The sequence below is a fragment of the Opisthocomus hoazin genome, chromosome 14 (assembly GCF_030867145.1).
Source record: "Opisthocomus hoazin isolate bOpiHoa1 chromosome 14, bOpiHoa1.hap1, whole genome shotgun sequence".
NCBI classification, from domain to species: Eukaryota; Metazoa; Chordata; class Aves; order Opisthocomiformes; family Opisthocomidae; genus Opisthocomus; species Opisthocomus hoazin.
Genome location: NC_134427.1, coordinates 15,004,945 through 15,027,625, shown reverse-complemented (window position 1 = coordinate 15,027,625; position 22,681 = coordinate 15,004,945). Strand labels below are relative to the sequence as shown.

The window sequence follows — 22,681 nt, the reverse complement described above, 5'->3', positions numbered from 1 at the left end:
GTATTGGACTTTTGAACCACCCATCCTGCTGAACAACAGGATAGTGACAGACCATTTTAGCCAATGTTCCTGGTAAGCTTATGGTGAGTGCATGTATTGTATGTTCATTCCTTGATTTCAAGGCATTCAGTACTGTTTGCAAACACCTGAAAATACTTAACTCTGATGAATTGTATGTTTTTCTTAATTGGCTTACACTTCCTGGTTTTTACGTTTTTTCCAGTAAATCTGCTCTCTATTGAAGTATTCCTATAGGTATTTTAACAAAGTAGCTAACTTGAATTACAAGAATTTTTAGATTTAATTCAGTTTCATAATCCTGTCAGCTTCTTCAGAGGTGAGAAGAAGGCTGCTTCTGGCTCTGAGGTGCTTCTGTTTTAAGCACGGGTACCCGCTCCATGAAAGAAGCCACTTTGGGGACTATTGAGAGGAATTCCTTGCTGGTTTTAGGGTAAAGCTCCTATGTTTCTGCTTCATATTCTCCATTGCTCATGTAGTTTAATACATTTGCAGTACGGTTGGCACACCTGGGTTGTATCACATGTACATGTCCAGAGAACTTGCACAAATGTACTCCGTGTGCTGTGCCTTGCAGGTGGGGGAGGTACTGTCTGAGCTACCAACATGGCAAGTGTGCAGGAGACCCAACCTACGCAGCAAGAGCTCGGCTTATCAAATGTGTTCTCCATTTAATGTGCACATGCACAGAGTGTCCAACAGCTCAAGATGGCATCAAGTTTTGCTCGTGCTTTTTGCTATTTATGCATTGGACATGCTGTGAATTAATTGCATCTGGTAAATCTACTGTCCTGCCTCTGAGAAAGCGGCAGGGTATGCAGAAATTCCAGACAAGCCTTCAAAATCTTGATATTCCCTTTGAATAATATTTCTATATAGGGGAAAAAAAGGAGCATCTAGGAAAGTCTGGACAGTAAGACTGTTTTCACGGTGATTTCTCTTCATGCAGATAACTTCAAAGCTGCGGAAATACAGCACAGAAGGACTAATCCACCTACCTGCCTGCCTCTGATGAGGCAGGCTCTGCCGTCTGAACTTTTCACACTCAGCTATCGATTTTCTTTCCAAATGCTAGTCCTCAGTATAAAAAAAGTGTTGAATTAAGGCATTTCTGTCTCAGGACTCATGCTGCCAACATTTTAATTTTGATACACGAGAGCCACCAATACAGTTGTGAGGCACAGAAAGAATAAAATTATAGATCTCATTAGAGATGCGTTGCTTTTCTGTAAATGGAGGCTTTTTCCCTCTTTAATAGTCTAATCCTAAAGACATTGGTATTTCCCAGTGTGTTTCACTGTTAATCTGCCATTTGTAGTCGAAGGAGAACCTGACACTTGCTAAGAAAACTCCACATTGCTGTCATGGGTACTATTGTCACAGAGGTTTTCACAAGCCAGCGAGTGAAAAGTTGGCCGTGTATTTTCAATATTGGTATATTTACCATCACTTCACCTGCTTGTTAATGTTTAAGACTACATAGTTATGGTCATTTAATTCTCTTATAATCTTTTTGTGAGCTGCATTATTATACCATCTTGGTCTTCAGTAACTTCAGTGTTGTAGATTGGGAAGCATCTGTATAGTTAAGAGTGAGTTTATGTTGTAGAGGAGCACTGGCAATAAATCTGTTCTCACTTCTACAACTGAAGACAGAAACCATGAAAAAAATCAGAGCTTTTTACAGGACTAGCTCTTTCTGATTAATATTATGGGCAAGGGGACAATACGCAGCTTTCCTGTCTGCTAAAGCCAAGACTGGTCTTTGAAGGATTGGCCAGAAAGAGTGGTCAGAACTTCTCTGTCCCCTTCTGGCCCTCCGGATGCCTACAGCAGCGAAGCTGGGGGGAAAAGAAGGCCAGCTGTCCTGGAAGCAAGGCCCTGCCCGCCTCACGGGCCCGGAGGAGCGCGCCTGGGCCCCCCGGCCGGCTCCGGAGTCTGGCAGGCAGCGCGCCGGGACGGAGACTGGTGGGCCGCACGGAGCAGGCGACCTCACCGACAGCCTGCAGGACCTGACCTCGCTGGGCCCGGGCAGGCTCCGGAACGCGGCGGCTGCTCACAGAGCACCAGCGAGCGTCAGCTGGCGGCGGAACCGGTGAACGCACAGGATGGAGGCGCGACCCGCAGGAAGCTTCTCTCGGTACCACGCCTCGGTGCCCTTTACCCCCCCGGCGTTACTGCCAGGGGAAGGCCGCACGGAGCCGCCGCGGCCCGCGCCCACCGCCGCCGCCGAGGGACAAACCGCGCCGAGAACCGCGCGGCCTGCGCGGGCCCCCTGCCGCTGCGCCCCCTGCGGCTCCGCCCCCCGCGGCTGGGGCTCCTGCGCGGCACCGCGGCGCCACCCGGCGGGGGCATGGGGGAACAGCGCCCGCCCGGCGACGGTGTGGCAGCCCGTTGGAGCGCGGAGGGTTAAGGCCCGGCAGCGAAGCCCCGCCCCGGGGCGAGGCTAAAGCCGGCCCGCCCCTCACCGCCCCTCCGGGAGATGGCGGCCGCGTCCCGAGGCTGCGGTGCAGCTTGGCTCTGGCTCTGTCTCTGCCTGCTGGGGCTGCCCCGCGGCGCCTCCGCGTTCGGCCCGGCGGCGGCCAGGCCCAGAGGTGCGGCGGGGCCCCGGCTGCGGCTCCTTCTCGCGGGAGGGGAGGGCCGGGCCGCAGCCGCCTCCGCAGCCGCCCCGGGTTGGTGGGGCAGCGCCCGGGCGGGCCTGGTTCCGCGGTGTGTCCGGCGCGGGGGCCTGGCGGAGCTCTGCCTGCGGCCCGGGCAGCCCGAAGGCCGCCAGCAGCGCGGGGCCCGGCCCCCTCGGAGGGCGGCTCTGAACACACAGCTGGTTAACTCGGTAGAAGCGCGGGGTTCGTGTCTGTCTGGAGCAGGGCTGTGGGGCGTGGCAGTGCCCGAGCGTTGCCTGTGCTGAACGCCCCGCCGAAGCGTGCAGGCTGTGGAGCCCACCGGCCTTCTGTCTAGGCCCCACAAGAATTCCTATCTGTTAGAGGAATTAATCCCAGTATTTACATCTCCTTGCAAAGACAGTAGATGCTCTTGCTGGTTTACTTTATTTTATTTTTTCTTAAGCATACTTTAGAGTTAAAAACTGATAAAGAAATATGCGTAAACTAGCCTCTGCTTACTGGAGCTCGGTAGCGTGTTCCTAATTCTGTTTCTTCATAGATGGGATGAACGTCCTGTTGGTAGTCGTGGATGATCTGCGTCCTGTTCTGGGCTGTTACGGAGATAAGCTTGTGAGATCTCCAAACATTGATCAGCTTGCTGCTCACAGTGTGGTGTTCAGCAATGCGTATGCACAGGTGAGGGAAAAGATTTAAAAATGTTTTCTCTGTGCGAGATAATTACGGGGTTTATCATAGTAGGTGTTAGGCAGACCATTGGAGGAACCAAGTATTTATTAACCTTAAGTGTTTCCAGTGGGAAATAAATGGTTGGGCTGAACTGTACTGTACGAACCTATCTTTGCTAAGGTGAGAAAGATGAAAACAGGGCATTTGAATGGTGATACTTGCGTAGCCCTTGGAGAAGTGTAACACCGCTCAAACATTTTCACTGTTAGCAGCAAATTGCTGCTTAAAAATGCCATTTTACTAAATTAGAGTTCTTTTTTTCTACTGATTATCAGAGATTATTTTTTGCTTTTTGATTTTTTGCTTTGAGGAAATCTGTAGACTTTTATGAAGTGGCAGCTTGTGTGGCAAGCATCACTCTTAAATAGAGGACTCAAAATCTCCCCAATTGCTATCTACTTGATTACTTTGCAGAGGATGCCTACGTTCCCAACTTTCTCTCTGCTGAGAAATTAGAAGTTTGAGTCTAATTTTGACTAGGGATTAGGACTTTAACGCAGTAACTCACGGATCTTGCCAGTCTGAAACAGAATTGGTGAGGTCTTTGGACCGTAACCCGGACCTTCTGTATGTTTATCCTTTTCGTTATTCTTAGGGCTGTCCAGATCAACTAGACTTCGGGGGTTTGTTAGCACAGTCCATCTGCTGCTTCTGCTTAGTTCAGTGTATGAGCTACCAGATCTCAAAAGCACGGTCTTCAATGCAGCCTGACCTTTTTCTTTTTACTTGTGCTACTAGCTGCATAACCAAAGCTTTTAATGCTTAGGAATTGGTTATTTGGGGAAAAATTATAGCTAGCTAAATGTATATCTTGCTAAAAGCTTGCAGTTGGATATTGATACGCTTAATAAGGATGCTGTTCGTTCCAACTTGAAGTGATATGAAACATTTTCAGTGCAGTTCCTGAGCCTTTGGAGGTTTTGCCCAGCCACACCTGAGTCAGTTTGTACATATGTCTTGCTTGTTGTTCCAAATTTATTCTCTTTTTGGCTGGCTCTCTCCTCAGCAAGCCGTGTGTGCTCCCAGTAGAGTGTCATTTCTTACTGGACGCAGACCTGATACTACCCGACTGTACGATTTCTACTCCTACTGGAGAGTACATGCAGGAAACTATTCCACGATGCCCCAGTATTTCAAGGAGAATGGCTACGTGACACTGTCTGTGGGGAAAGTTTTTCATCCTGGTATGGTTTGAATTGTCCTCTGCTTAACATACACATGCTTAACGTGTATATTCTCACAGACTTTATCTATAAATATCAACTGTGTGATTCTTGTCTATATTGACAACTAAATCATAATCATAAGCCAGATTGTACAATGGTTGTAGATTGTCTTTAAATCTTAATTTTAAATCTTAAGGCATTAGAGATGAATATATTAGATGACTCTTATCTAATGAGTATTTTCACATCTTGTCTAGGGTTTGTGGGAATTAATGTCTAACATTCTAAAAATATGTCTGGAAGTTCAGTATCTGCTGAAGATGAAATTATTGAACAGCCTCATTGTTAGTTCTTTATATACACGTTTCATGTTTCATAATAGGCTGTCTGTCTGGATCAGGAGACATAGAATGTATGACTAATTCTACCGATTAAGTAGGAAATTAGTTGACTAGTTAAAAAACAATAACACTACTGACTTGGAAAAATACTGTAATACTGACCATCTTTTTGGTAGTTATTTACCCCAGAACTAAACTTGTGTGGATATATGAACTTTCAGTTGACATTAAAGCTAATTAAGGATGTACATGAAGACTGTTATTGATGCTGGTATTATGGTGGGTGTTTTGTTGCTGTTCCCTGAAGTAAGGCTCTTCAAGAGGCGTGAGTCTCCCTCACCAGTAAAAGGTGTATTTCAGGGAAAAATGTCTGTCTTAAACTTTGACTTTTACTTCTTGGTCTTATTTTTCTCAGTTGTCAAAGATAATTTGAAATGTTTCTTCATTTAGCATATTTGAAAAAAACAAACCAACTGAAAGCAAGTTAAACTTGTGTTTGAGCTCTTCATGGTTCAGTGAACTATTAGAGCATTTCTAATGTCTTTACCCTTTTCAGGGGTTTCATCCAATTACAGTGATGACTATCCATACAGCTGGTCCATTCCACCCTTTCATCCTTCCACTGAAAAGTATGAAAATAATAAGGTAAGGGTAATTTGTGGGACCCTAGCAAAGAAAGGTTTTCAGGATATAACCAAGTTCTTTGCGTCAAGCACAGGCTATACTCTGGTTTTCAAGACTGCAACCTTGTGCGGGGAAACAACTAGCCAGTTTGATATTCTGTTTCTTAGCCTTCCAAAAGAAGGCTGATCTCTTCAGTTGTGTGTCATGTTAATTCATGTGCTCATCCTGCAGATATTTTAAGTATTTCTAAATTAGTATTTGGTCACTTAAGTTACTAAGATACAAAAGTGCTTGCAAGAAAGAGTGTTCTGAATTTGTGTATAGGTCGTGAATTCCTTTATCCGAAAGTGCAGTTGTCAACTTCCACACTAATCTTGCTCTGCTTAGTAAGTGACAAAACATTGTCAATAGACTTGGTGAACTTAATAAAGAGCCCAGGGCTGAGTGGATGGAGGTCGTAATTAAAATAACGTTTAAATAATCTGAAACTTTAGAATCCGCTTCAGTTTCTAGAATGTTTGTTACTCTAAAGTGTGGGCCAAAAGAATCTGTTCTGCGTTATGCAAACACTGCGATAGCGTCATGTGCTGGAGTCTGTGCACTGCAAAGCTAGGAGCTCCAGCCGCGAGGCTACAGACAGCCCTGGCAATGTTTTGTTCTTGCATTTACTGCTGAAAGAGACTGGTTTTAACAACAACAGTGTTTGCACCCATGACATACTTTTCTTTATGTTCATTTAGCAACTCTCCCAAGCACCCTGCTGAGGCCACCTTTTCCTGCCAACCGTTTAGTCTAATTTGTCTGTCTTCACTGATGATACATCAGCCACTGCTGGTGTTTGCTCAGAAACTAAGTCAGTAGGTTCCAGGCAGCTTTCTCTCAGCTCTTGGGATCAGAAGGAGTAAAAATGCATGTACATAGTGTAAGCAAATTCTGCCTTCTTGCCGATAGGGCAGAGATTTCTGTTCATCGTAGAAGCTTTGTGTTTTCCTATATGACTATGTTTAATCTTCTGCCCAGCTTTAGAGAGGATTCTGCTTTTCCATGGACACAGAAGTTGCACTCTTCAACTCCTGAAGCCATCTGCTCAGTCATCAACATACTTGGCAGCTTTAGCGTTCGTGACAATTGTGAAATTCCTTTCCGTATCCAATCTACAGTCTTTTGTTGGTAGAAGGATTGAGAAACAAATTGTTTTGAAAGTTACGGAACGGAGGATTTCTTCTTTGCTTTTACAGAAGTTAGGTTACTTAACTCATTCTTTTTTTTTTTTTTTTTAAAGACTTGTAGGGGAAAAGATGGGAAACTGTATGCTAATTTGGTGTGCCCAGTGAATGTGACAGAAATGCCCAGTGGTACTCTGCCTGATATTCAGAGCACTGAAGAGGCCATACGCTTACTGAATGCTATGAAAACCAACAAGCAAAAATTCTTCCTGGCTGTCGGTTACCACAAACCACATATCCCACTGAGGTACCCTCAGGTGAGGAAACTGAAGCCTGCAGGGAGAGGAACTTAGACAAGCGTTGCTTTTGCATTTCAAAGCTGTTTCCACAAATGCTTTATTGCTGTCGTTTCTGGAAAGCAAGCTGAAAACCAGCCTTGATTTAGTGTAACTTCAGCGGTTGCCTGTATTGCATTTCAGAGGATGTTTAACGAGAATGAGTTGTGACCCTGCAGCCAAAAGCCAGGTGTGCGCCATCATGATAGTGACTGCTATTGCGTGGAGACAGCATTCAGTGTGATGGAGTGTGACATAGTGAGGCCTTACAAGATCTGGTACTCCGTTCCCTGTTTGAGTTGGTGGCAAAACTCCTACTCATTTCAGGGGAAGTGATGCTGGGCCTTTTATTACAGTTTTGCTTTGAGATACAGGAGGCTGTTAACTCGGTAGTTTTCAGGAGTTGGTTGTGGCTGACTAGCACGGTATTGCTACCTTTCACACTCGGGGGGAGGGGGAGCGAAGCCTTGTAAACTGTAAGAATATGGAAGGATCATGCAAGGGGAAGCGGTTGCTGCTTTACAACACAAAGTTTACAACAGACCTTAGAGCTGAGGGCAGTCTTTGTGTTTGTATTGTAAAGGAATTTCTCAAGTTGTACCCCTTGGAAAACATCACATTAGCCCCAGATCCCTGGGTGCCTGAGAAGCTGCCTTCTGTGGCGTACAACCCCTGGACGGATATCAGACAGAGGGATGATGTGGAAGCGTTAAATGTTAGTTTCCCTTACGGACCACTGCCAGATGACTTCCAGGTGAGCTGTCAATACAGGGCACTGAAGTCAAAGTGCCTTAACTTGTTCAGATGCAAGGGAGCCATCAGCTGCTCTTAGATGTTCCCAGGTATTCAGCAGCTGACAGCTGGCAAATACTGTGAATCCCCTGCCTTGCGTACTGTCACCTCTAGGTTTTTAAGTAAACCTTCACTGTAACTGCAGTCAGGCTAGTGGGCACGGGGAGGAAGAGATCAGCCATCAACTAGTCGTAGTAGTATGTGCTCCTGGTTTGTATATACGGGAATGTCAGTAGAAGCTACCAATGTAGTGTTTGTTTTCATTATCTGAATCTGTTTCAAGCCACCACTCAGTGTGTCTTCTTTTGCAAGATTTTCCTTGACTTTCCAGTGTTTATGCCAAAATAAGGTGCACTGGCTGGACCCCAAGAGAAGCAGAACTGATTGGCTTGCAAGGTCTTGCTTGAAAGAACTTGTGGGAGATAGATAGAATTCTCTAACTGCACCCTCCCTGTTTACCTTTTCTGGGACGCTAATCAGGCTACAGACACTTAAAAAATAAAGCTTTAGCAGTAAAATCCTTTAGTTCCTTTACTTACACAGCCACCCACTGGTTCTCCTTTGTGTGTGTCTGGGGAAAAGCTAACTTTTTTTTCCCCTCTGCCCTGTTTTCTTAACTTCCAGCGGCAGATTCGTCAGAGCTATTATGCAGCAGTTTCTTACCTGGATACACAAGTTGGCCTGCTCCTGAATGCTTTGGATGATGTAGGACTCTCAAATAGCACAATAGTAGTTTTTACTGCTGATCATGGTATGCATTTGAATCTTTCTCCAGCTCACTGTTAGTAATTTAATTGTGCCACTCAGTGTTGGCCTATTAATCAGTGTGTGTTTATATAATGTACAGCAGAGCTACCATACCTTGTGTATCTGGCTAGTCTGTCTCTAATTAATGGACTGACACAGGCTTCTGCTGCTGCACAGCTCTGTCCCCCTGCAGGCACCTCTTTAATCAGGTTGAGGGTTAGCTAGTAAGTGATGAGACTGTCTGCCAGGACACTGGGCTGAGCTTGCTGTATTCCCACCTCCTGCCCAAGGAGTGACTCTTGCTGGGAGCAGTGCTGTGAAAGGATAGCGAGCACTCCTCACCCCTTACAATTTATAGAGAGCCATCTGGTACAGTGGGTGACAGGCTTTCTCCTTAACTGCTGAAGTGTGTTTTCTTGCACTTGTCGTTGCTGCTGGCAGAGCATCTAAACTGGCAACAGTATGGGTCCCCTCTCGTAACTGAGGTCTTGCACGCTCTGGATCCGGGTGGTGAAAAATTAAATTTTAATTGTGGGACAGATACCTCAAGCGTTGAATGTTTGTTTCAATACTCTGATATTCATTAAAATAACCCATCCATGAGTCCCTTTAATGGGGGGATGGCTTAGCTGATTTAAAACAGTTAGGGTATGGCTTAACTAAATCAATGTAAAGTCACGTATTTAGGTAATTTGGAATGACTGCTGTGAGCGTGTGTGTACAAACAAGCCCTTATGAGTTGCAGAGCAATGGGATTGATAATTCTGGTACTAAAGTGACTCGATGTTCCTTCTGACTTGCCACTTTGACTTGGACTTTCCACTGTAAACCGAATTCTTCTTTTCCTTGCTGTGGTTAGCTGTAAACAGTTGGTGTTTCCCGTACCATGGCTAGCAAAGTGATCCAGAAAAGTCATGTGATAACATAGCTGTCATAGAGCTCCTTTGTCTTCCCCCAGAGTGAAGCTGGCAATAAATCTGCCTGGAAGGAAGTCGTGTTGGCATCTCTTCCAAGAGGAAGAGGAGAGCTAAAGAGTTTTGATCTCTATTGCTTCCTCAGGGGTAACATCCTGGTATAGTGGTCTGGCATAGATAGCAGCCTTGGCTCCAAGGGATGTTCAGTTACAGCGTGAACAGGAGTACTGGAGAGCTGGCAGCTGTCCAGAACTGAAATGAGTGCTTGGTGGAATTGATCTGGAGACTCTTGCAGGCACTGTGACACTCTGCAGTTCCTCTTTTCTGCTGTTTTAATGCTGATTTCCTATTTCTAATCTAGAGTAGGGGAAATAAGGGAAGGTGTAATTATTTGCTTAGTAAAAGAGTATCGAGTTGCAAGATTTAGGTGGCTGTTGAAATAGCTTTCATATTAGAGAAAAATCTTGCTATATTTAAATACAGATTGTTATTTGCCTTTTAATATAACCTTGATAACAGACTAGTGGCCTGAACAGCCAATTTACAGTGAAAGAGAAATGACTACTAAATTACAACCCAGTACCTGCTCTGAATTGTATTCTTTGTCATCTAGGATGGTCCCTGGGAGAACATGGTGAATGGGCAAAATACAGCAATTTTGATGTTGCTACCCGTGTGCCGCTGATGTTTTATGTACCAGGAATGACAACTTCCTCTGTTAGTCAAGGAGAGAGGGTCTTCCCCTACCTTGACCCTTTTAGCCATATTTTGGGCTTAGTACCTCAAGGTAAGTTTCCAGCATTGGTATTTTGCTTGCAGTGGATATACGTAAAGGAGAAGGGTGATGTAATGATGCTTTGCCTGCAAGCAGCTTGAGTCGGTGTCACTGACCGTGCTTCTTGTCTGATGAGGAACAAGGTGGTGAAGGGAATCCTTGGGCACAAACTTTTGCTTTGGTTAGATCTGCTTTACTGGAAACAGCTAGATGGCTGCGTTAACACAGCAGGCGATTTATTTTCGTGTGGTGTAGATGCCTAAAAGTTTACTTGACCTACCTTTTGTAGTGGCAGCTGCTGTCTTTCCAGCAGTGAAGAGTAAACATTCTCTGTGTAGCATCTGTAAAAGTGGTGGCACTGAAAACTGTTTTGATTGAGGCGCACTTGTGTGAAGCTATAGATGCTGGAATTTGCTTTGTCTTTCTGAAGAGATGTTTTTCAAAGTAATATTATTGTCTTGAAAGCTGCACATTTGAGAAACATAAGTGCAAAATTTTTCTTGTTAAAATTACATCATAAAAGCATAGACTAGCATCTTCAGAGCTAACTGCCATACCTTAGTTGCCTTTTGTTACCCTACAAATCCAGTACAAAGCACTTTAAATAAAACACCAACTTAATGAAGGTGATATTAGAGTAAGTTTCTAAAATGTTCTACCAGTGTCTGTCAAACCATCACGTTCTGTAACTTGTATATTGATGTTTCTTCTAGGGCGAAGCAAAAAAGTGGTTGAGCTTGTGTCTCTGTTTTCAACGCTTGCTGAGCTTGCTGGCCTACAGGTTCCTCCTGTGTGCCCAGAGACTTCGTTTCATGTTGCAGTGTGCACTGAGGGGGCAAGCATTGTCCGGTATTTTAATGCCGCTGAAGAGAAGGAGGGGTGTGATGACACTTACAGGTGTTTTATTGAAGAACCTGTTGCTCTCAGCCAATATCCCCGGCCTGCAGACACTCCTCAGTGGAACTCTGACAAGCCGAAGCTGAAAGACATCAGAATCATGGGCTATTCCATGCGTGCGATTGACTACAGGTATACTCTGTGGGTTCGGTTTCATCCTAACAACTTCAGTGCTGACTTTGAGGATGTCCATGCAGGAGAGTTGTACATGGTGGAGACCGATCCAAACCAGGATTATAACATCTATAACAATACCTCACATAGTTATTTTTTCAAAAAAATTCTTGGCTTCCTGAAGCATTAGGGTTCAGAAACTTCTTTGTGCGTGTTCCTGCAGCTGAAGTAACACTTCCTTCTTTTTGTATTAAATCTTTCTGTTGTACAGAAAACACTTGGATTTAATTAAAATCCTGTTTGTATCAAAACAAGTAGCTATTATGTTTGTCTTGTTACACCACTTACTACACTGAAGTAGTCAGAGTGAACTTCTCCAGCTGTGTTTTCTAACACAAGCTCACAACACTTCTGAAAAGGCCACACAGGGTATGCAGGCCTGTACTGCGAAACATCTCTGGTCTTCTGTTCTCTAGTGACTGAAGGATTAAAATTCATCTGTGCTGAAACTGGTGGTGTGAAAGGTGGGAAAAGACAAACTGCTGTGTTTGGCAGGCTGCGCAGGGAATGTGTCAGCAAACAGGTCCTGTCCGCTTTACCTAGGAGACCTGGGGCTGGAGTGGTCAAGGAGACATTTGATATTCGTGAAGGACTGAACTGTCTCCTGTCATCAGCCTTGGCTCTGACTAGAGCTCAAAGAGAAACTTCGTGTATTTCGTTCAAAATTTAATGGTTTTAAATAAAAGATTTAATTTGGAGAGTCATGCTTCTTATCATGCAGGAGGGGATCCGAATTTTTACTTAATGTGAATGAAATGAGTGCTTTCATCGCTGAAACACCTTAAACCCTTAGTCTTATTTCAGTAACATCAGTGTGCTCTTGTGTGGTTTTTCATGAGGATTGGTCCAATGAGGCTGCACAGGTGGAGAGATGGAAACCTTTAGCTGTTGTAGCTTGCTGGTTGCTGTAGTTGCTGAACTGCTCAGTGCTCTTGGGGGCTGTCACATCCAGTGACAGAAACTTGGATGTTTGCATTCTGAGGTGCTAAGTGGGGCTTGGCAGTCTTGGTTTTGAGCTAGGATGGCTAAAAGCCTCCCACTTAGTTTTAAGCTTTAGTGTGGTGTTTAGCGATACAGGATGTGGAGCATTAGTTGTCCCAAGCTATGCCAGTAAGTAAATTTCCATATGGCCAAATGCAGTAAGGTAAATACATTTGGGAGCTTGTAGAGCTTGTAGCTTGAGGAAAATGTTTTTGCTGAGCATTTTAAGTGTTGTCTGTACTGTATACTCACAGCCACAAGGTACACTGTGCTGTAGCGTGATGGCAGTAATTTGTGTTGTGTTCTATCAGCCTACTGGATTTCTGCAATTCCATCTTGGTAATCAAGGCTCTCGGAATTTGTACCTTAACAGATAAGAGCTTCTTCATACAGTGCTAACTCCTGCTACCTTTCTCAACGGACTGCTCCAATTCCTATGGAAAGAAAAAGCCAGCCACTGCTTGTCGTTTTCAGATAAATTGACTTTAATATCCTAGAGAAGCCACAGACATAACTTTATTTCATTAAAATCCATGCGACAGTCTTATTCCTAGTTAATGTAGAGACACCCACCATGAATCTGATTCTCTGTTAGAAGACAGCGGTTATTTAGTGCCTTGAACTCAATTAGAAGATTATATTTCTTACGAACTTGTCATTTGTTTTACTCAGCCCAAGATGCTGTGTGTTCTGCAGCGGCATTATTCCTGATGAAAACATATTTTTCCCTCACTTATGCATGTATACTTAGATCCTCAGCTGGTGTGAAATACTGCAGTTGCACGTAGCAAATTCAATATAGCTATACCAATTTCACACTGGTTGAAGGTGTGTTTTATTGAGAATGGTGCCAGGCAGGTATTTGGAATCTGCAACTAGAGCTAATTTCCTTCAAAGGAAAATCAATATTGGGAAAGTTATTTTGGGGGGAATGTATTGAAGCGTTAAGGATTAATCTAAATCTCTGGTATGCTAGGTCAGTAATACAACAGACATCTAAAATTGGTCGGGCAAATGGGTATTATCTTAGACGTGGCTACCTGAGCTTTCTGTTTTGTTCTCCTGCTAAAACACCTGCAAAAAAAACCCCAGTCTTTTTTGGGGCACTTAAAATTATAGCATGTAGGTAAGTTATTTAGGAATTTATTTGCATGAAAATATTCTTGTACATTCCCTGCCCTAAGCTTCCCATCACTTCAGGCAATTTAATTTTTCAAGTGGAGACGGAAGTCCTAGTGCTAGGTGATGAGTATGTTTTTCCTCAAGTCATTCTGCTTATATTGGAAGGAAAAGCTGCCCTTGACCTTTCTTAATCAAAATCCAGTAATCTTTTGGGGGGACATGAAACAGAATTGTCTCTGACAGCCAGTGAATCAAGAGGGGTATCCACGTGCTCAAGGCAAGGACGTTTTTGAATAATCGCACAGGTCGCTGAGCAGGACCGCCGTCCACCGAGTGCGCAGTTTCCTCCTGCCGAGTTGAGGCACAGCACTGGAGGACAAGTGCGGCATAGCACTAAAAGCCGCTTTGCTCCTGCAAGTGCTGTGTGAGTTAGTTCTGTTACGGAGTTGGTTGAGTGAAATGCACAAGCAGCAGGGACAAAGGGAGAAGGCACATTTCTTCAAAAAACCCAAAATGCTGCTTCTCCGGGAGAGCCTGAGCTGTGGGCTTTGCTAGGCTGAGCAGCCTCCGCTGAAGAACAAAAGAGTTTAACAGGAGCAATGAAAGTAAAGTGCTCTTGTGAGCAGCACTCTCCCTAGAGGGAAGAGGATGCAAGCCAAGCATCAGGAAATAAATGAGATGCCAGTGCTGACCCTGTTTCTCAGGATGGCACCGGAACAGCTGGAAGAACAGCGTGCTGCTGCGTCAGCAGGAACTGTTACCTGTGGTACACGTATGGAGAGATTCCACTGGGGACCCCGGAGTAGCCGTCGTAAGCACTTGGCAGAAAGCGGAGTCAATAAACAGGTCTCTGTTAATAAGTTAATGTACAGGAGTGATTAAGCAATGGAATTAAAATTTTGGTCCCTAAACAGCTGTACGTCAGTCAGTCATAAGTCATGACATTGTTTCTAGTGTACAGACGTGCAACATCCTAAAACTGAAGTTTTAAAATCAAAGTAAAACATAGGCAATGTACAAAGAAGTAACAGGAATCTTTAAAAAATGGAGACACCTCTGTATTTGGGGGCACTTTAACATTTGACTTGAATGTTTACAGCATGCTGTTTGCCAAGGAAGGAGTTGGGTCTAATTTCAGGCGTGCTGTGCACAGTGGAGCGTGTGGCGATGCTGCGGCTGCGTACCGCACGGTGCAGCGGATTGGAATCCCCCTTTGGCCTGGCTCTGTGCTCGCCGGGAGAAATGGGGTGCGTTTTGAATTCATAGCTGTCTGCGAGCTGCAAATGGTCTTGCGTGGGGAGACGGGCAAAGGCAGCTGAGTGGCCTGGTAGTTGGTCAGATGTTACTGAATTAATCGCTGCTGGATGTTAATTATGTATTAGTGTCTTGCTGCTGTGTTGCATTGGTCAAGTGGAGTCCCCTGCTGGAACGAGGGTTCCACAACGTCAGGGGTGGTGGGTAGACATGATGCTTCTGTCAGGGATGTTTCTTAATTCCTGGTGTTAACGTATATTTTCTCTGACAGGCAGGGGTGTCACCACTGGCAAAATGGCCATCATGTCATGGTCAAGAGCCAGCTTTTGCAGGGCACTGTGCTCAGCTTGCATTGCAGACGTTTAAGACAGAGTCTCAGACTATATTTGGGAAGTGCGGTGGCTGCAGCTGAGATCCTTTCTTGAATGTGGAATTCTTTTTTTTATCTCTAGTGGTTATTTAGCATTCAAATATGAAATGCTACATAAAGGATGAAATTACCCTCTTGGTAACTAGGGTTTCCATCACTTTACAGTTTTCTAGGCTATAGACCTTCTTCACATCAGAAACTCCCAGCCAAGTTAAGATGACTCTGTGTCAAAACTTTTTATGCCTCTGTGTTTGACTTCCTAGCTAATGAAAATTATCTTCAGATCTGCATGGGTGGATCTTGACTCCAATATTCTCCTCTGCCTACATGCACAGATCTCCTTTTAAATCTGTGGGAGTTCTGCTTGTGAAAGAAGATAGACTACCGATGTCAAGATCCACCATATGAAGCAGCAGAAAGAGCCTTTTGCCCTCTATCTTTAACGCTTGGCTCAATGCTGAGTAGTAGAAGAACACTTTTATCGAGCAGTGTGTGAAGGCCCCAACTGTAATGGAGCTTTGAGTAATCAGGAGGAAATGGAGAAGTTAGTGGTACTCCTGTAGGTGCAGTTGGACATGGAGTGGGGATAATAGACTTGAAGCAGCAGAGAGGAAAGGAACAGTAAGATGTAATGAACAGTGAAATCGGATATAAAGTCATGATCTGAAAGATTAGGATCCAGCAAGAAGACAGAACAGAAATCTAAAGAGAGCAAAACTGGAAAGGGAAATATTTTGTATCTCTGTGTTTTTGCACTGCAGACATCTAGGTGTACTCAGATCTTCCCGTTTCTCCTCCAGTCTGTGCCTGTGTTTTAGATATAAAATTTGTAAGCTTTGTACATGTTGTGATTGACTGCACAAGCTCTTTGAATTTATCTCTGAAGCACTTTTGAAAATCTGCCTCTGGACAGTGTCTTGTGATTTTGTCCCAGATATACTCAATTTGGCATTATCCATGTATTCAAAACCCTTGCTCTTTTCTTTTGATCCTGATGCCATAGTAGCATCAGAGCCTTTAATCTGGTACATTATACACTTGTGCTAAAGATTCCCCGTTTACTCCTCACTGTCTAACTGAAGAGCAGTTACCTGTAGGTTACATACTCCTCGTTTTCTGAATGTGCGCCGTGGCCAGCCTGCACTGACTGTTCCGCAGCCCTCTGGGCTCGATCCCTCTCGGGCAGCCCGCTGAAGCTGCTCGGTGAAGTGGGTACGGATGCAGTCAGAGTCCGGTCGTGCTGCAGGGCTGTGGTGGGCTGCAAGTGTCGCTGCAAGTGTCATGAACAAAGTCTTGCTTACGCACCTCCTGTGGAGATCAGAAGAGCTGGCTGAGTATCACGGGACTGCAGTCTTATTTCTTTCAGGGAAATGTTTATTTGATGAAATCAAACTGTCTTATGTAGAGATAGTGCTTTGGTGACAGTTTTATTGAAAAGTTTTGCTTTGATAAGATCAGGGACCTTCGCTTCAGTTTTATTTCAATTTTTATTTTATTGCATAATTTTGACATAGTATAAAAGGGTATTATAACAAATGAGAATGCAATTACTTTGTGAAAATAATAAAGTCAAAACAAAAAATTGTGACCCCATAGAAGGACAGTGTTCACCTTTGTCAAAATGAAAAGGCTCATTTCACGAGTGTCAATTCAAGCTTTTAAACCAGAATTTTTTGTAATTTTTATCTTGCGGGAAAACTTTAAATTATTGGCAAAAAGAAAGTGATGAGGAAATCCCAATTCATGCAGCTTCTCGTGGTATTAAAAAATGCTGATTCTAACCTGGCTTCAGAAATAATTATTCACATTAGCACAGTGTTGAAGGCTGGAGCTGGATTTAGGCTGTTTCTGCTTGCAGTGCTCTGGAAAGAGAGCGGTGTCTGTGCCCCAAGGCTCAGGCTGAACGAGAGGGGCCCGCTGGGGAAGATTACTGCAGTTTTACAGACCGGACACTCCAGCCTGCAGACCTGAAATTTTCAGTCAAGGTCGGACAAGACCTGTGAGCAGATAAGGATCTAAAAGGACGTTGATTCCTTATCCAGTGCTTTCAACCCAAGGCTGTTTCTGCTTTCCCAGAGCTTTCGGAATGTGGCCTGCAGATGAGGTGAAGTAGCTGCATCGAGGAGACGCTGCCCTGAAGAACAGGTGCCCAACTGGAAAAGGCTAGTGGTAATTCTCTGCTGAAAAATGGAGCAGCAGCTTTCTCTCCCACTTCCCCTCTCCCCCTCTGCCGTCAGGCTTTGCTGTGCTGCCCGGCAGCTCGCCCGACCCTGCTGTGGGCAGGACGCTGCTCCCTCTCCTCCTGCCCCCGTGGCTTCCCCTGGCCGGAGAGCTGCAGCGGATTTTAAGCAGGGTTTGTTTCTCCCAACAAATTGCCTAATAAAAGGGCAAGTATTAATCACGTGCCTGGAGAAAGTTTGTTTTGATCTCCGTCTCTGCTGTTCCAGCTTTAAAGAACAGAGCCTTTTCTGAAATATTTTCCTGGTAATAGAATTAGGATACAATTCCTAGAAGACAAATCTTGGCAGGAATGAAGTGTATAATATCTATCCTTGATTGAACCTACAGCCTGGCCTAATACTTCCCACGTTTTCCTATTTTCAAAGTGAAGTTTGATCTTGTGCTGAAGGAAATGATTCTCTTTACTTGAGCCCTTTCAAATATTTCACGGCAAGAAGGATGTGACCCATTAGTTAGGGAGCCCTCATTACATGCAGCTGTGGGATATTCATCTTTTTCCTTTATCTGCTCTGCTGGAAAACTTGGATACCTTGTTTTACTAAACAAAATCAAGGTCAGGGATGTTAAAAAGAAATAGACTGGTTTATTGAACTCGATAGTATAATCATTTTCTTGTCACCAGCTTTAGCTTTTCTTTGCTAAAATAAGATTAGCACAGATTAAAGCTATTTATTTTGGAGGCATAACATTCTGGACAGGGAAGCTGTGATGGGTGTGCTTTAAATGGGTCTTCATATTTTAAGAATTTGCAAACCTTCATTTCTTTTGAGGGTTATTTGTTTCTGTAGCTGTTACTCTTGCCTGCAGTTACTCTTTTCCAAGATAATACTTGGCAGAAATACCTCGAGTATCTTCTGTGTTTGTTCCATGTTACTCTGTTAAAGCAATGATGTTCTTGCTGATGTAAACCCATGCAAACGAGATCAGAATTTTTCACTGCCATTGTAAGTGATGGTTCCTCTAAGGATTGTTTTAATATCCACTTTGTGAAAGAAATAAGTGCTAATCTTCGCTTACCTTTATTTAATACAGATAGGCCCTGACCTAGCAAAGCACTAAGCTGTGCACTTAAGTACATTTGTATTCAGTAAAACACTTAAGTGTGTAAGCAAAGTATGTATTTAAAATGCTTTGCTGAACTGGTGCCAGAAGACTTGTGGCATGTGCATCCCAGTGCTAGGGCCGCCAAAGGAAGCCAGGGGGCTGGGGAGACCCGCCCGAGTGGGTGACTGAGTATGTGTAAGATTTCTGCTAGAAAAAAAATATCTTAGCACTCTGTGCTTTAAGGTCAGTTGTTTGCTTTTCAGGAATATATTGGATTTACGTGGAAAGGTTTTGGTAGCACAGGATGGAATTTCTGTGCTCGTTAGGCTTCATAAGGCTCCCACACCTGTCTTGCCTCTCTCCCTTTCTCTCTCACATTTAGTTTGAAACCATAGCCAGGTCTGGATTTCTCGGAGTCTGTCATATCCTTGATTGCAGGTCAATAACTTTTCAGTTTCCTTGAGAGATTTAAATTAGTCACAAGACATTAAAACTAAAAACTAGGAACTGTAAACACATGATGTTTCTACATCAAATCTCACACACTCATACAAACCTTCCATCTGCCTTACAGATAGTGCTTGCCTACACTTTGCATTGCCTGTTCTTCATGACCACAGCTGAAAGGAGGCAAAAGTCCTCCAGCTTGTCACTTCTTTGTTAGGATTCTGTAATGGTTCTTCAGATGTCATCTGCGTGTGTGGGAGCGGCTCTGCCCTGTAATTCCAGAGCTCCTCGACTAGAGGTCAGTAACACATCAAAGAACATGAGAAAATCATAAACGGGGGGATATTGGCTACCACTAGACATTTTATTTTGCATTTGAAATGAAGACTTGTGATATGGCTAATCAGCAGCAGCTGTAAGTCACTGAAATATGTGACCAGAGTGGTGGAATGCTGCTATAGTCTATTTTTTCATATTAGAAGCATATTGGAAGTAGTGCTTCCAAATTTTAAACATTAAGGCAAATTATCACCCCTTTAATATCATTTGTTCTTACATAGCAAGTTGCACATTTCCACGTGATACATAGTTTAGAAAAAATCTGATTTCTAGGAATTCTAAACTGCTAAATCTTTATATAACCTCTTCAGTTGTATTGGCATTTTCTTCACACAGTGCTAGCTAATGTGCTTGGAAGAAAGGATCGGTGTGTGAAGCAGAGGTGTTTAACGTAGATGACTTTACAAATAGGCTCAAAGTCCTGTTTGTCATGTCCTTACAACTTCATAGAGTATCGAATAGATCAGTCACTTTTTAATAAAGGGTGAGTTTAGGAATGCTTAAAGGTAAAATACAGATTTTTTTATTTGTTTCATTTTACTTTAAAAACAGCCCTTATTGTTTCTGTAATTGTTCCATTCTTTTTTTTTTTTTTTTTTTTTTTTTTTTTTTTCTGCTAAACTGCTTCTGCTCGGTGGTAGAGGAATTGGTCATCTGGACAATTAAAAAACAATTTATGGAGCAGCTCTTTCTCTTCCAGACACATTTCTTTAAAGGATGTCTTGAACTGTGCTGCTATTTTAGTAGCAAGTTGTTCAAATACATACTCTGAATCGTTCCTCCATAGAAGCAGGCACAAAGGATTCTGTTTGTATTCTTTGAGCGTGTCCTATCCTGAAAATACTCGTTGCCTTTATCATGACTAATGCCATTACTGACTGGTTTTGCTGAGACATTTAGTTCAGCTGTGTTCGTGACTGTGATTAGTGCATTTGTCTCCAGCTAAAATGCTGATTCTTATTTGAATGCTCCACTCCTAAGAGCTGTGCTCTAACTCTTTATGAAGGAGAAATTGCTGTTTCCCAGCATTCTTGTCTCAGCTAAGCTGATTTTTTTTTTTCCCCTCTGCCTAAAGAAACGTAGGCTAAGGCATTTTGATAGTCGTCTTACACAAGTCCTGTCTCCTTCCCTCACACCAGTTTTACACTTGCAAGCTACATTGTGATTTAAGCCAGTTAGTAAGAGTCGAACCAGACCTAGTATTTATAAAATGTAGAATATTAACAACAATTATAATGGATGGCATAATTGTAATGAACAATATCAAGATGAGGCTTGAATAAGCCTTTCTCAATGTAATGGCAACCAAGGGTGACAGGCCTGCCATCAGTCCAGACCCACAAGACTTCACCAAGCTCATTGCACTCCAAAAATCTCCTACTGAAACAAGAGAGTAAAGGTGGTTATGCTGTCTAACACTGGTTTCTCATGAGCATGGCTCAAAACTGAGCCAAAGACGTAATTTCAGCTGGATTCTGCGCTTTGGCTTTTGATTCCTCCCTCCCCCTTGCTTAGGACAAGCGTAAGAAAGAATAAAACAAAGTCTCCGAGACATGTGTTTTCTCAGTCCAGGTTGGTTACCATCTGTACAGACAAATTCACAGGGAACCTGTTGTATAGGGGGAATGTAAAGTTATGTCTGCATTATTAAATGACTTTGTGTCATTTGAACTGAAAACTTCAAGACATAAAACTAGGTCAGTGGGGTTCCTGTTGTGAGCTGCAAACACAGGAGACCTCTTGTGTTGGAGCAGCAAAATGCATTAGTCTAGGAATGGCTGGTTTTAAGAAATGATTATGCCTTGGAAATGTTATGGGCGGGACAATGAAGATGAATTTGAGGGTTGGTATTTAGTTTTGTCAGTATATTATTAACAATAGTTGCATTTGGAACTGGAACTGGGATCAGGCTGAAGACTAGTGTCCTTATCTTCAGTTCTCCTCTCCAAGCAGTCTTCAGGCCGCTCAGCAACTGAACTCTTGTGGCCAGCTTGCACTTTCATGATTTACTACCTCATGGTTAGTAACCCTGGCCCATTTGGTGTGATACCAGCACCTCCCTCTTTAGCACCAGCGAGGCAAAAAGATCTTCATAGACAGCAATCGCTGACTGGAGGCTGAACAGTATAACTGCTTTTAAAAGCCCGGTGCAGTCATCTCAGGGTCTGGCATCTCTGCTTCTTGAGCTTGTACATTGGCAAAGCACGCCACTGCAGCCTGCCAGCTCCAGAAGTGGAGTTCAAGACATCCTTTAAAGATGACAGGCTGTCATCGTCTGTTATGCCCTGTCATTCCATCAGTTTTAAAATGGAAACCCAAGCTTGTGGGGTAGAAAATCATTTCATGCATTTGATCATTGAATGAATAGGGGAAATGAAATGTCATGGGAATTATTTTTTTTTTAACCTTTTTCATAAAGTAAATCAAGTTCTCTGCTGGTGTGACTGCGTGAAAGCCACTGGGATTAGCAGATTTGCATTGTTTCACTCAAATGGCAAAGGTATGTTTCTAGTTTAAGTGGTGCTGTGTGGTTTTTTCACTAGAAAATTTTCAGTGTTTCAAATCTCCCATTCTCGGTTGGGTCTGGAGACTCTGGCTGGAGAAGAGCCCAGCTGTGCCAGACACCGTGCGAACCGCTGCAAGGGGGAGGCTTTGCTGGGGCTGAGCTGCCTGCCAGTGGTGGGATGGTCCCACCTCCCTGCTGCTGTTCACAGCTGGTTGGCTCTGCCCTCACACGTCTGCTGGTGCACCTCTGGTTTCCTGGGAGCTGGTTCAGCTTGATAACCCAGCAAAAACCACTTGTTTTTGTTGTGTTGATTTAGTTCGCCAAGAAGTTAGAGTGCCAGAGCAGGAAGGAGTGTGTGACACAGCTTCTGCCTTGCAGAACTTCTCACCCAGGTGAAGATGACAGACGAAAGCAATGCAATCACCATTCCCTTTCCTGGCAATGTATCTGAACTTGCCAAGTGGCTTTGCAAGGAGTGCAGTCGTTGTGTGGAGGCAGTGGTGCAATTAGGGGATGTGCATTAATATGTTGTTGGAAAGGGTGAAGGTGGCAATCTGGCCTGATGCCAGAAGGTGGTGAGTGCCAGGGGGGAACTGGATGAGGTGAGCTCACATCATGAACAGCAGTTTAACGAGTAGTAAAACTAGGGGGGAATCTGATACTATCACTTTCCAAATTGGGCAAGCTCAAGATCCTAAAACACTGACTATTTTGTCAGATTCAAAAGACCATTTAAACACTGCTACTTAAGCATCATATTGGTGACTTGGATAACAACTGAAAAACCATCAGTAATATTCAAATTGGGATGTTGCTTATCCCTGTATTCTTCTGAGAATTAATTTTTGTGCGGTGTAGTTTTTACCATTGTGGATGTATAGTCTAATCAGAAAATGGTAAAGTTGTGCAATATTAACAGATAACTAAAGCCTTGTTTGTTTTAGGGTGAGCAGTTTGTTCCAGCTTCAGGTGAAACCTGCAGGCCTATTGCAGTTGTCTTTAAAGGGTTGGAATTTAGCAGATTTCTCCTCTTCCCTGAAACTCTCCAATCTGCTGATGCAGTCTACTGCCTTGAACTAAC

The 22,681-nt window shown here is 43.7% G+C and overlaps 1 protein-coding gene across 8 annotated transcripts in view; it reads left to right on the top strand.

The window, feature by feature from the left end:
- Positions 1 to 22,681, top strand: part of IDS (iduronate 2-sulfatase) — a 44,290-nt gene that overhangs the window by 15,952 nt on the left and 5,657 nt on the right. For 4 of the 8 annotated variants that reach the window (XM_075435358.1, XM_075435355.1, XM_075435356.1 and 1 more), the window contains 8 exons: positions 3,178 to 3,314; positions 4,372 to 4,549; positions 5,429 to 5,517; positions 6,779 to 6,979; positions 7,581 to 7,751; positions 8,414 to 8,540; positions 10,064 to 10,237; positions 10,939 to 11,994. In XM_075435358.1, the coding sequence (XP_075291473.1) occupies positions 3,178 to 3,314; positions 4,372 to 4,549; positions 5,429 to 5,517; positions 6,779 to 6,979; positions 7,581 to 7,751; positions 8,414 to 8,540; positions 10,064 to 10,237; positions 10,939 to 11,426 (1,565 nt within the window). In that variant the 3' untranslated portion in view covers positions 11,427 to 11,994. Of the gene's footprint in view, positions 1 to 2,485; positions 2,613 to 3,177; positions 3,315 to 4,371; positions 4,550 to 5,428; positions 5,518 to 6,778; positions 6,980 to 7,580; positions 7,752 to 8,413; positions 8,541 to 10,063; positions 10,238 to 10,938; positions 11,995 to 17,099; positions 17,148 to 22,681 lie in introns of those variants that run through there. The other 4 variants (XR_012765491.1, XM_075435362.1, XM_075435361.1 and 1 more) reach the window with 3 other exon arrangements.